The 15186-nt window shown below is 30.1% G+C and overlaps 1 protein-coding gene and 1 long non-coding RNA gene across 2 annotated transcripts; both read left to right on the plus strand.

The window, feature by feature from the left end:
* The first annotated feature begins 5452 nt into the window (after positions 1 to 5452).
* On the plus strand, positions 5453 to 8478 carry LOC130967371 (phenylacetaldehyde reductase-like). Its single transcript, XM_057892187.1, has 6 exons — positions 5453 to 5685; positions 5764 to 5936; positions 6635 to 6826; positions 6946 to 7108; positions 7288 to 7471; positions 8097 to 8478. The coding sequence occupies exons 1-6, from the start codon at positions 5538 to 5540 to the stop codon at positions 8239 to 8241; spliced, it is 1005 nt and encodes a 334-aa protein (XP_057748170.1). The 5' UTR covers positions 5453 to 5537; the 3' UTR covers positions 8242 to 8478.
* A 3094-nt stretch (positions 8479 to 11572) lies between these two features.
* Positions 11573 to 12443, plus strand: LOC130967374 (uncharacterized). The gene is made up of 3 exons (XR_009081326.1): positions 11573 to 11883; positions 12002 to 12177; positions 12271 to 12443. It is a non-coding gene; the product is annotated as an uncharacterized LOC130967374 (long non-coding RNA).
* Positions 12444 to 15186: the final 2743 nt, after the last annotated feature.

The following is a 15186-nucleotide window of genomic DNA, read 5'->3' on the forward strand; positions in this document are numbered from 1 at the left end:
TAGACTCTTTTGAGATGTCTTTTGCGAGAAGATTTAGTGATTCCGCCTCCTGCAAATCCTCCTGAGATCATGTGGATATGCCTCTCAGGGGTCTGTGGTGGTGGATCTCTCCTGTTCATATCATCTCGCTTTCTCTTTCCATGGACGTCCGACCTTTCCATGAGATATCTGTCGAGCCGACCTTCTCTAGCCAGCTTTTCTATCACATTTTTGAGGTCGTAACAGTCGTTGGTGGAGTGACCATATATTTTATGGTACTCGCAATACTCGCTGCGACTTCCCCCTTTTTTATTTTTAATAGGTCTTGGGGGTGGCAGCCTTTCAGTGTTGCAAATCTCTCTGTATACGTCCACTATAGAAGTCTTTAGAGGAGTATAAGAGTGATACTTCCTGGGCCTCTCGAGACCGAGCTCTTCCTTCTTTTTGACTTCCCTTTCTCTCTCCCTAGAGGAGGAAGTGGGTCCAGGTCGCGAACTCAGGTCTCTTAGCTTTGCATTCTCTTCCATGTTGATGTACTTCTCGGCCCTTTCTTGTACATCACTTAGAGAGACGGGGTGTCTTTTAGATATGGACTGTGAGAAGGGACCTTCTCTAAGTCCATTGACTAACCCCATTATTACTGCCTCTGTGGGCAGGTCTTGGATCTCTAAACATGCCTTATTGAACCTTTCCATATAGGCTCGTAAAGACTCTCCGACCTCCTGTTTTATTCCCAGGAGGCTCGGTGCATGTTTTACTTTGTCTTTTTGGATTGAGAACCTCATCAAGAATTTCCTAGAGAGGTCTTCAAAGCTGGTGATGGATCTCGGGGGAAGGCTATCGAACCACTTCATCGCTGCTTTCGATAAAGTGGTCGGGAATGCCTTGCATCTCGTAGCGTCGGAGGCATTGGCTAGATACATCCGACTTTTAAAATTGCTTAGATGATGCTTTGGATCCGTGGTTCCATCATAGAGGTCCATATCAGGGCTTTTGAAGTTCCTTGGAACTTTTGCCCTCATTATGTCCTCGCTGAAGGGATCTTCTCCGCCGGGAGTTGATCTTCGCCTTCGTCGCGGGAGTTCTTGAGGGAGGATTCTAGCTGTAAGAGTTTTCTTTCTAACTCTTTTCGCCGTTCCATCTCCTCTTTAAGGTACCTTTCGGTTTCCTTTTGTTTCTCCCGCTCTTGCTCCAATTGCTCCAGGCGGCTATGGACCAATCCTATTAGTTCAGCTACGTGGGATGGTCCGTCCTTTTCTGATTCACGCCCATCTGAGGAATTTACCTTCGGATTCTTTACTCCGGAGGTACCCTCTCTGTGCTGGTCGTTGTCTTCATTGCCATTTCCCATGTCTAGATTCTCTTGTTCAGAATCTGTTTCGACATGGCCTTCTTCATGGGATCTATCTGCCATCGTGGGATGATCTCGCGGGTCCCCGGCAACGGCGCCAATGTTACGGTAGGTAACCGGAGATTAATACGACGAATGGCGTTTGGCGGCCCAAGTGTGTGATGGAGGAGAACTCCGGGTAGGTCCGCAACTCGGGAGGCTCCGTCCGACTTGTGCTCGCGTGTGAATGGGGGGTGGTACCTGCAAAGACACTCCGATGCCTAAGTTAGCAAGAGTGTGAGCAGGTCTAGAGAGTATTGGACTTAGAAATACCTGATTGGTGTCAGTGTACTTATAGTGGTGAGCCAATAACCACCGTTGGAGTAGTGCCGTATCTTTAGGATAATAACCGTCCCATTATCTTGGGGGGGTTAAGATATGGCTTTATGAAGTGGTTAGAGAGATTTCAGGGGCGGTTACTCATTTGAATGAGTATTTATCTGCCAGCTAATCTCATAACCGACTTCTTCGTACTGAGTCGTGGTGGACACCGACCTCTTAAGTGGAGGTCGGTGCTTTACTAGGCTTAATCTATTGGATCAGGCCTTTCGATTGGACCTGGGCCTTTAACATTGGGTCAGGGTATGAACATATATATTGTATATATTGTATATAAAAGACAATATATTATATTTTTATGGACTATATGTATTTTTTCCATATATAGTATATAATTATCTAGTCAAATTTAAATATTATTTAGGATCATATATATAGATATTTGTTAAAATCGGTCGCTATTTTAGTAATTTTTTATAGTGTTTATTATTCTCTTCTCTTTTTCACTTCAAATGTAATTTTTCAATTGTGATTAAAAATTCTATTATATTGTTATCATGTCATTAAATATAATTTTGTGCACTATAAGAAAGTCGTCAGATATCGATGAATTTATCAAAAAATTCACCGTAAACTATTTATCGTCAAATTTAACAATGGAATAAATTCAACAGTATAAACGTCACTAGTAATTATTTACCGGCAAATTTAGAGACGAATATAAATTTTTAATTACGAAATTTTGGAGGTTGTTACCATCGAATTTTTTTTTATAAATCCGACGATAATATATTATTTAATATTAATAATTAAATTAATAATTATTAGTGAATTTAACGGAGGGTACACCTAAATTTTATTTTTTAAAAATTTATTTAAAAATTCAATATATAATTTTAAATAGAACCAGCAACAACTTATTTATTACTTTAGGTGACACAACTGAAAAACAGAAGATTAACTAAACAAGTTTCTTTTATCTCTTTTCTTCTACTTTAAAACTACTTCATTCATAAATGTATGGAATCTACCATTTATATAGGAGCTAAACAATAACAATGATAAATAAAAAAACTAAAGATCCAAAAAATAATTCCTATATAATTTGCAATTCTAATTCAAATCACAAGATCGTCAAATTAAATAAACCCTTACATCCTAAACAAATTACAAAATTATAGAGAAGCTGAAAACAAAAAATAACAAAACATAAAGAAGCTAAAGTTGAAGTATTTACTATACCTTGCTATAATACTATTCAAATTAACAAATCAAGAGATCAATTAAAATGCACTAAAACTCTAATAATTTACTCACAATTTTGTTAAAGTTACTTACTTATCCTGCTGGTAATTTTGACACCAGTGACAATCTGAACAAATGTGAGATATGTGAGTCAAATCTTTCTTTTAAACGTCATTAGATAAGCAAAAACGACAGTGAAAAAAGGTATTGTGACAACAATTACTTGGTTAAACAACACAAAAGTACCTCAACGACATGTTTCTAAACACAATAGAGACACAGAAAACAAGGCTCAAATTAAAGTAGAGATCTTGAAAAATTGAATAATTATTAGCAAAAAATTTAACAAATCAACAAGAATAATAACAGCAACAACAACAAGTACTAACAAATCAACAAGATCATAACAACAATAACTATGAGAACTGAATAATTATTAAAAAAAATTTAATTAATCAAGAACAATAACAACAAATAAATTTAATAACTACAAGAACTGAACATCTATGCAACAATATAACAATTAACAAGAAGAATCAGTAATAAGAAAAACAACTAATAGAGGCTGAAGAAGAACAATCAGCGACGAGATGTTGAAGAACTGAATTGAATAATAGAGTCATGCACTGTACCTGAAAGCCAGAAGGAATGGAGCTGGAGGCGAGTAGGTCTGAAAACGAAGGCGACAAGAGGCATAAGACGACAACAAAGTGACTATAGAGCTCGCGGAGTAGCAGAAAGAGGAATTCGTAGCTTCAAGCTCTGGAAGAGGAAGGAGATGCACCATTGGAGAGGGCAAAAGGGGGTTTGGATTTTTTATTTAAAAAATAAAAATAAGATGGAATAGGAAGAATGATGAGGGCAACCTACTTGGACGACGGAGGAAAGACACAACTTCGGCGACAAAGAGAACTGCAACGGTAGCTCTTCTAAGTTCCAATGGTGGCGGAGACAGAGGGAGCAACTCCATTTGAGATAACGAAACATGATACAGATGACGCAGACTTTGGAGGAGAATGGAGGTGGGCATCACTGGCGGAGGGTGACCGGAGGGGCTGTCGGAGATAGTTGCAGGGGAGAGAGAAGAGAGAGAAGAATGAGGAAGAGAAAAGAGTGTTCTCGAAAGTGAGGGGAGAGAGCCGCGCATTTTGAATTTAGATAAGGTTTATTGCTGGATTTACCAGTGGATAAATCCGATGATAATATATTTCGTATGACTAAAACATAGTGTTCCATTAATTGAACTTTATCAGCGGATAAATTCGTCAATAATTCTGACAGTAATGTTTGCGCCAATTTTTCTTTTTCTCTTCCAAATATTACCAGTAGATTTACCATAAAAAAATATAATCCGACGATAATTTTTTTATCCGACGAATTTATTGTCATATCCGACGATAAATCTAATAGTATTAAGTGTTTCTTATAGCAGTGAAGAACGTGACACAATTGTTGATTTATTTATTTATTATTTAAAAATAAAAAATTTAAACTCTCCACCAAATAATCAAATAATAACTTATATTTGCTTTTATTCTTAGTATATATCTTCTATTTTTAATTACTCTTAATAATTTATTTCGTAAATTATTAATCATAGTTGTAAATTTCTTGTAATAATTATAAATTTGTGGAGACAATAGAAAAATTAATATATTGTATGTTAAAATAAGTAATTAATGATTGGATAATATTAAGAATATAAATAAAATAATAGTGATCAATAATAAACTCTATTTTGAAGGGAAATAGAAGTTATGAAAGCGTAAACATTCACTTTTAGCATATTAAGGTTGATGATTTCGTAAAGTTTATATATATATATATATATATATATATATATATATATATATATATATATAATGGCTTATTAAATTTAATTTTTAAAAGATAATTTTTTATTATTTTAATATTTATATTTGATAAATTAAAATAAAAATGGTTTTCAAAAAAAAAAATACAAACAATAATAACTAATCAACTGTACGAAAAATTCAATTAATTATCTTTAATATCATTAATGATATTGGAATAAATAATTGGTGGGCTGTGATTAATAACCAAGTATAATTGACATGTTACCAATTAGATCTTATATTTCTATAATACGACTAAATTATAAAGGATGCTTAAAGGCTAAAGCATTATATTTTTTTTTTTTGAAGGAATTTGATTCGTTTAATTATATGTTATATTATTAAATAGATTTTGAAAAAATGTAAAAATCAATTATATCATGAGCTAAACTCAAATAATTTTTTTATATTTTTAGTTTTAAAATTTAAAAAATTAGAAGGAATATAAATTTTTTTTTATAACGAACCTCCTATTTTAAAGTTAGTTGGTTCTAATTGACTATATTCGTATTTGATTTTTTAGTAAAATCGAATAAAAACTGAAATACAGATAATTTTATATAAAATTATGAATAACTTGAGAATGGTTAGATATAATAATTTAATTAAATATATCAAATTATTTAATAATTTTCAACGATCAATTTCAAATAAAATTAAATGAGTTTTCACATTTATTTTAACTTAGTAGTGAAATCTGAAATGTCACCAAAATTAGAAGGGGACAAGAAAAGAAGACAGCAGCAAAATCCGGAAAGAGCTGCACAACAAAGGAAGAGACTGAGAGAATGAGCAACAGCATCGCTGGAATTGGAATTGGAAATGGAAATCGGAAAGTGGTGTGTGTTACCGGCGCTTCTGGTTACATAGCGTCATGGATAGTCAACCTCCTCCTTCAACGTGGCTACACTGTTAGGGCCACCCTTCGTGATCCAAGTCAGCCTTATTAGTTACTAATTCACTCTCACTAATTAATAATCACTCCTTAATCTCAATTTTAACCCAACGTCTCAGGTAATCCAAAGAAGCTTGATCACTTGCTCAAACTCCACGGCGCAAAGGAGAGGTTGCAGATCTTTAAGGCGGACCTTCTAGAAGATGGCTCCTTTGACTCTGCCATTGACGGTTGCGATGGTGTCTTTCATACTGCTTCGCCTGTTACGCTTCGGGCTGTTAATGACCCGCAGGTTGCTTTTTTCCATAATTCAATTCGTTAATTTCTTGTTCATAATCCCCTTTTTGCCGCTAATTTCACTGTCTTTGCTTTATATATAAATATAGAGACAAACTCTTTTTAGATGGCCAAATTTTTCTAAAGACAGAAACTTTATTGTTTAATTTTGATGTACGGACATGAAGCTTTATATAGTAATCTAATCAAATTAATGTTTGGATAAGTTTTAAGCGGAGAATTTAAAAATTAGTTGCTTTTGCTGGCATGACAATATACGATTATATATATATATATATATAATTTCTGAAAGATTGAAAACAAAATATATCTATTTCTATTTCTATGGAATCTAATGCAACTTATGAGAATTACATGTCCAAGTTGATATATTCTAAGGTGCTTATTATTTATTTGTCTTACCTACAAAAGAAGAAAGGTTAAATTACACAGACCTCTCTGTTAAGCTTAGATGATATTTGATATGACACCCCTTCATTTGTCAATGCCAAATTTTATTAAATACATGGATACTAAGTATATAACTTAAAACCTCAAGAGAGGTTAGTTTTTTTTTTTTTTTTTTTTTTTAACAAATGAAAAGGTGTTATGCATAATGTCCTTGAGAAGAGTTCTATCTAATTTCCATTGCCCTGTCCTTTTGAAACAGCTCAGTTGCCTATTATTCACTTTTCTTTTGTTTCTTTGCTTCAGGCTGAATTAATTGATCCAGCAGTGAAAGGAACCTTGAATGTCCTTCAATCCTGTGCAAAATCACCATCGGTGAAACGAGTAGTATTGACATCTTCTATTTCTGCGGTTGTATTTACAGATAGGCCTTTAACTCCCGATGTAGTGGTCGATGAGACATGGTTTTCAGATGCTGATAACTGTACGAAACTAGAGGTTTTGTTCTATGCTTACTAGAACTCATTCAGAAATGAACTACAACTAGAACTTTTTGCCTTATGTAATATGTTAGCAATTTATCTGATTTTCTTGCCATTTCCTATTTGAATTGTCAGAGATGGTATTCACTTTCAAAGACATTAGCAGAGGATGCAGCCTGGAAATTTGCAAACAAGAATGGCATTGACATGGTTTCTATTTTACCATCAATGGTAGCAGGACCTCTGTTACAACCAGAAGTTAATGAAAGCGTTGAGCCAATCCTAAGCATAATAAATGGTAACTTATATTCAATAATGAATTTATGATGTATCAAAGTTGAAATTCAAAGAACATTGTAGTCAATTGATGTAATAATATCTTTGGATAATGAATCAAAATATCAGTTTGATTTTGATCATTATTTTGCCTTGATCCAAGAATAGAACCACTGTTTAACTTGGTTGATGCTGATGCAGGTGCACCATTTCCAAATAGAGTTTTTGGATGGGTGAACGTGAAAGATGTCGCGATCGCCCATATTCAGGCATATGAGATTCCTACAGCTAGTGGAAGATATCTTATTGTTGAGAGAGTGGTGCACTACTCTGAACTTGCTAGGATTTTGCATGATCTTTACCCGACATTACAGATTAAGGATAAGTAAGTTTAATTATTTACTAAACTTTCTTTTGAAATTTTAATGTCTAGTTTGAAAACTTGATTCAAGCTGAAAACAAGAGGATTGAAATTGATTTGCTTAGTCTAATGTATGCGCCAAAACTGAAATCAAGAGGAAAAGTGCTGAAGATGCATGTACCCATGAATAAATGCAAGAGTGACATTTTTCTTTCTAAAATCATTTAATAAAAATGCATACTTTTAATTTTCAATCTTTTTGGTATAAGGCTTAATAATAGTAAAGGATAATAGTATTCAGTTATCCAATATAAGCACCGTAAATATATATCAGTCTCATCAATAGCATCCTTTATCTTCACTAATTTTTCCCTCATCAATGTGTTTCAATAGATCATTTTTTTCCTCTCAATTTGGCTTAAATGAATTTACTTCTTGCATGACTGCGTGGTTGAATAAAGTTAGTAGAATCCACTTTTAAATTTATGAACTGTTCTTTCATTCCTGGTTTGTTTTCCATCCATTCAATTCAGTCAAATCTTTATACATAATCCTGTCTATTTTCATATTCTAGTTTAAATAGTTTAAGCCTGTTTTTGTTCTTTTGATTTTTCTGATAACATTTTATAACTTTGAACAATGTTATCAGGTGCGAAGACGATAAGCCATTTGTGCCAACATATCAGGTTTCCAAAGAAAAGGCAGAGAGTTTGGGAATCGAATTCACACCTTTGGAAGTAACCCTCAAAGAGACTGTTGAAAGCTTTAGAGAAAAGAACATTGTCAACTTTTAAATTTCTCAGCCATGATATCTCATGAGGTAATAAATGTCAATATGGTTAATCCATGTTCAATTGGTAAATATAATTTTACAAACTCCGTGATTATATTCTATGAAGGAATAAATACTGTTTACTGTGGTTTGTATTGACTATTGAATCAGATCAGTCAATATTTTTTCAAGTAATACTGTAAAATGTAAATGATATGAAGTTTTCAAGTTTGTTTAGGTGAGTATGGGAAGATTATGCCATTTGAGTTATAACTCGTTGGCTACACTTTAGTCTATTTGATTATAATACTTTTAATAATTATTATTATAATTATATATTAGTAATAAAATATAAAATATATATTTATTATTAATATAATAAATAGAAATTTTTTAAATATTTTAACTTGTTACAAAAAATTTAAGTTTAAATTTTTTATATATTTCATGATTAATGATAAAATAAAAAAATAAATAAAATATATAATAAAAAGTGCATTTCATGTTATTAATTTTACTATTATAATAATATTAATAATATAAAATATATATGATTATTGACTTAAGAAATTTTAACTATTTTTAATATTTTCTTTAATGATTGAATTAAATATTTTTGTAACAAGTTAAAATATTAAAAATAAATAAAAACTGTTATAATAATAATAAATATATATTATGTATTATTATTTCTGTTTTTGAAACATTAATATAATTATGACTAATTTAAATATAAAAATAATTATAAATAAATATTTTAATTTGATAGACTAAAATGTATGTTATTTAATTCTTATAATAAAAAATATATATTTTATAAATAAATAAAAAATATCATTTTTTTCTTTTTCGACTTTCAGGAGAGGTTTTTTTTTTTTTACTTGTTGAAACTTGAAAAGAAAACGGATTCATTGGTGCACTTTGGTTTTCGGTTAGGCACTTTGGTGAATTTTTGGACTACTTTTTTATTTTTCATTATCCTTGGCCAAGTTCACATGGGCCACCAACTTTCAGCCCATTATCCAACAATCCATAATTTATGAATTGCACCTGTCACTTTTTTAACCTGACACCAATGTGTACTCTTTACTTAAATAATTTGTACTCTTTACTAATGAAGTAATTTTTTATATTATAAAATTTATTGATAATAGAATTTGTGTTAATTTTTTTAATAATTTTTTTAATATAATTAAAAGATAATTAGTAAAAAAATTATCTTTTATTTTATTTTTGAGTTATTCTTCACAATATTTATAACTAAAAAAGATATCTCATCTGTAACAGATAAAATAAAAAAAATTAATATCAAATGAATAAAAAAAATGGTCACAAGAGAAAAACATTTATTTTATGAAATTTAAAAATTTTTATTTAATTAAAAAATATTAATAATAATATTTTTTTAAATATTATTATTTATTTTTTAAATATTAAAAATTATTAATATTTAAATTGGATTGAACTTTTATTTATACTAGACTAAATATTAAATAATTTTTTTTTAAAATTAAATCATACTTAATAACTTATTATTATTAATTTTTTTTTAAAAAGTTGAGAGACCAAGATCTCCACTTATCTCGTATGTCCGTCCCTGCTTAGGAAGAATCATATATTTAAACCCACATATTTTCTAAAAGATGTGATCATTTACTAGATTACTTTATGTTGGTTGAGAAAACTTCTCTCAATAACTCAATTCAATGATTCCTTTCAAAAATTAGTTCGGGCCTTCAAAATGTTACTGCTTAGTGTCACACGAGCGAGTCGTCTGTTGCAAGAAAACTAACTACGCCAAACAACAATGCTGGAGTAAATACATATTGTTCAAGTCTAAAAAAAAAATACATATTGTTTCTGTAATATATGAAAAGAGTTTTTGATCTTTGTGGTGGTGATAATAGGGAATGGATGGAGAACTCACTCTATTCTTACCTACATAAATGTTTTTTTTTTAATTTAAATAACATAGATAATATTTAAATTGATGTTAAAAAAAGTAATTTATAAAAAGAGTGTTGATGTATAGCAGTATGACAGAAGTTTATGGTGCTTCACCGAACTATAAAGATTGCGCAAGATAAATCGGACTGTTACTTTTTGGTGCTCATGCAGCTAGTTTTTGATTGGCTTTGATACATCCAATAACTCTTTTCAATGTTATCTCCCTCTCCTAGCGGCTATCATTTTTACTTTCATACACAAATCTTTTTCTCTGTTTGCTCTTCAACTCCACAACCATCTCCATTTTTGGCCATTGTTAAATCACATAGTAGCAGAAAAAAAATTTGAACATAATATCAAGAAGACCAAAAATAAAAAAAATGAATCAGCTAGAATTTTACACTATTAATTATCTTAGACATCTAAATTATATAAATTTTTGTTATTTAATATTTTAATTTAATAAAAATAATAGTGATAATATTATATTTTAGTAATAATATTATAGTAGCACTAATTAAATATGTACGGATGATATGATTATTGTTAAGTTTTAGAAATAGTAAATAAAGTAGAATTAATTAGTTTATAAAGTATGTGAATTATTTTGATTAATAATATGTTTTGTTTTAGAAGGAAATTTATGATTATTGATTATTTTGGGTGGAATGCACGAATGAAATCAATTTATAAATCTGTGGATATTATTATTATTATTATTATTATTATTATTATTATTATTATTATATGTTGGAATGAAATTTTAATTAATATATTTTTATTTTAATTGTATTGTACTAGAATTAGAAATATAAATTTAGAAGAAGAAGTATGAATTTAGAATAGTTTAAGTTAAAAAAAATATAAATTTAATAAATTATTTATGATTATTAATAATTGAATTTAATATAATTTAGTGTAATTTAAACAATAAATTAGTAAAGATCAAACTTAAATTACAAATTTAATATATTGTTTTATGGTTATTATTATAATAATGTTGGTTTTTAATAATAATAATAATAATAATAATAATATAAGTGTGAAATACACTTGTGAACTTATTCTGGTTATGTTATGTAAAATAAAGAATATATATATATAAGTTTTATAAATAATTTATCATTATTGAACTTATTTTGATTATGCATTTAAAGTTAATTAGTTTTTATTATAAGTTAATAAATATGAGTGTAAAATATAATTTTATTGGTAGTTATAATGGACATGTGAATATAATTATGTTATTGTTAATATAATTATTTACTGGTAGTTATAATGAAAATGTGATATTGTAGGATTTACAGATGTTGATATGTGATCACTTTATGCCGTTGGATTCATACAACCAAATTGTTGAGGGATATTTATGGGAGATTGATTTTTATCATGTTTTTCAGAGTGGAGTCATCCAATGCCAGTCAGCAATGATTAATGTTTTAATCGAGAGATGGCGGCCTGAGACTCACATATTTCATTTTTCAGTTGGTGAGTGTGTTGTGACGTTGGAGGATGTGGTGATAATTCTCGGTCTGCCGACAAATAGTCTTCCAGTTACAAGAACGACCATGAGTAGTTTTGAGGCCTTGGAGGCCGAGTGCTTGCACTAGTTTGGGGTTGCACCGAAGAAGACGGACTGTAGAGGAAGCTTTATAAAATTGTGGTTTAGAGGTTTGAAAGATTGCATAATGTTGACTGATGATATTCACATTCAGAGGTACGTAAAGTGTCACATAATGTTGTTATTTGGAACAATTCTGTTTGGAGACAAGTTGGGTGCAGTGGTGCATTGAAAATTTCTGCCTTTGTTTCGTAACTTCGCTGGGATCATACAGTTTAGTTGGGGTTCGTCATGCCTCGCACACTTGTATAGATCATTGTGTAGGGCAACTCGTGTCGACTGCAACGGGATGGATGGTCCGCTGACACTTTTGTTTACTTGGGTTTCGATCCGTCTACTATTTCTTGCGCCGATTCTCGGCAATCCTCGAGTGTTTCTGATTGTAAACAGGTAAAATGAATTAATGTATTCGTTGAAAGAATTACTAGAAATTATATTTTATTTTTTATAAAATAAATTAATTAAGAGATTGTCTAATGGCAGGTGGCATAACTAGGATCGTGAAAACTATGCTTACCGATATTATTCGCTTATTCATTACAGGAGGTTGTTGAATGATTTGCAAGAAGGACATGTATGTTATAAAAAACTAGTACCTGCTTTAGTTTGGTCAATGAATTAATTGTTGTGTAATCATATGATAACATCGATGTTTCCAGTTTGTTTGGCAGGCTTATGACATTGAACGCATTGAGTCAGACGTGATTCCTTTAGACATCCGTCATCATTCGATTATTTGGAGTGCCACGGTGCGCTTATATTATTCGAATGTGTCAAGTGACACGCATTCGATAGATTTATGAGGTAATTTAATTTGATCCAGGGCGTTCCTAATCAAGAGCGGGATCTAAGTGCATCACATGGCGAAGTATTAACTGGACCCAAGAAGCAAGATTGGGCCGACACCTATTCTTTTTGGGTGATGCAGTGGACCAATCGATATAGTCACATTCTTACTGATGACTTCATGCCTTTACATTATCCTTTGAAAATTTACTTATATTGGTATCGAAGATATTTGAGACTACACATACTCTCCTAGATATTGAGAATTTATCTTCTCACAAATCATACCTTTTAATTCTTCAAATAACAACGTGGACAGAATAACAACATCTAAATGAGTTTTCACGTACAAATTAAACTCTCTCATATGTTTGTAATAAAATCTGTCCATAACAATAAAATTTTAAGATAATTCTATCATCTATAATGATATTAAACACTCTTAATCTCACTATTATTTTTTCTGAAAGTATAAAGGAGAAGAATGAGAGGAGAAGAACATGATGAGCTCATATTTAAAACTCACAATGAAGAAGAAGAAGAAGCGGAGAGTTCCGTGCAATTTTGGTTTATACATACATGAACAAATAAATTGGACAGTCTGATCGAATTTCAAATTTCAAATTTTTTATAGACCCAAAATTGGTGGGTCCAATTAATGTGTACTCGCATTAAAAAATATTTTTAAACTCAAAAATTAGTAAGTCCAATTTTAATCTAGCTCAACTTCTGTTTTATACAAATTGAACCATTTAATTTATGTTTTTTTTTTGCTCTATAAAAAAATCGGACAGTCCAATTTCTTTTTGTCTTAATTTTAAAAAATAACATCCATAACAATATATATCACTCCAAAAAACTTCAAAACCCAACATAATTCACATGTGTAAATCATATAAAAAAAATGGCCGATTTTCACGTTGTGCAATATAATAATTAGCCACCGAAGTAGACTTTATGGGAAAAAACTTTGTAATCAAGATTGATATAAACCAAATCAGCTAACTAGTATTTATTTATCTATTTATGATCATAATACATGTACTGAAACGCAACCCATACGCTTCCCTTTTGGGCATAGGGCTTCTTTTTCAAATAAAAAGTAGACAAGATTTGGTTGTGATTTAATTTAAATTAAACTTGGAACAATAAAAATGAGAGATTTTTTCGCCAACCCGACGTAATAAAATTGGAACACTTGGTTGATTATGAATTTTAATTGATTGCAATAATATGAAGAGTGAGTTTGTGATTAAAAAGCACACAAATTAAAATTAGTTTAATAAATTGTTAATTGCTTCTTAATAGGGATGGCAATATCATCCAAACCTGCGGGTACTCACCCGTCCTTACTCGCTTGGGACAGGTAATTATTCGCCCCGCACTGGGGGCAGGTTTTTAGCGGGACGGGAGCAGGGTCGGATTTAGGTAATACCTGCTCTTACCCGTCCCGTTATATATATAATATATATAATTTTAATATGTATAATATATGTAAAATAATTAGTAAATAATTAATAATATTGTATTATATTTAAATTTTTACTTTAATTTATATTATATATGTGATGATGATTATATAAATTTTAAAATTTAATTTTATTTATTGAATTTTAATAATTATATGAGCGGATTGGGTCGGAGCGAATACCCGCAGAGACAAGTTAGGATTTAACGTTTTACTAAATAGAACAGGTTCTATGCGAATTATTATACGACAGAGTAGGGTTGAATAGAACAAAAATGTGCCCCTAGCTGCCATGTTGCCACCTCTAACTCTTAGTTGATATTTATTGCTTACCAAACAGTACTCAGTATAATAAATAGAATGTTCCCTCGAACTTTCTTTCCACGAAATTCCCACTACTAGGAAAGGGCAGTTTTTCAAAGCTTTATCATACAGGGTGAAAGGAAAGAACTAAAATAAAAAGTAGACTCTTATATGTAAAACTAGGTACAAGATAGTTAGTAAGCTTTTGAAAATCGAACCCAGTAAAGTTAGAAATTTAAAAGTTTAATCAAATTTTAGTTAGGGTTGAACTTGATATATAAAATAATATATTTATCTATAAATTATATAATTTTTTAATATTTTATTATTTTAAATTGGTTAATTACTAAAAAACAAATTAGTTCGATTAATTAATTGATTGTTTGATTAATTTTTTTATTCTTTAACCAATTTATTACTGGTCAATTTTTATTCTAAATTTAACTGGTTTAATAACTAACTCACTCTTAATTAATCCATTCAAATCAACGAGTTCAATTCGATTCTTGAAAAAATAGGTAGTACATAATAATAATAATAATAATAATAATAATAATAATAATAATAAGTAAGAAAAATACTACACAAGGCCGTGTTTTTATTTTTAATATTAGAAAAGGTGTGTTTTATTGTACCATGGAGATAAAAAGTGTATCATAAAATTGTGAACGAGAAATAAAAAAAATTGGAAGGTCAAATTTAAAAATAAAAAATCTGAGGATAAAATTTGTATTTATGATTTTTTATTTGTTTATAATTTTTTATTTTTTTAAAATCACAAATCTAAAAGTCAAATTTGTGTTTATAATTTTTTATTTGTTTAAAATTACAAATCTAAAAAT

Source organism: Arachis stenosperma, chromosome 3 (genome assembly GCF_014773155.1).
Source record: "Arachis stenosperma cultivar V10309 chromosome 3, arast.V10309.gnm1.PFL2, whole genome shotgun sequence".
In the NCBI taxonomy this organism is placed as follows: Eukaryota; Viridiplantae; Streptophyta; class Magnoliopsida; order Fabales; family Fabaceae; genus Arachis; species Arachis stenosperma.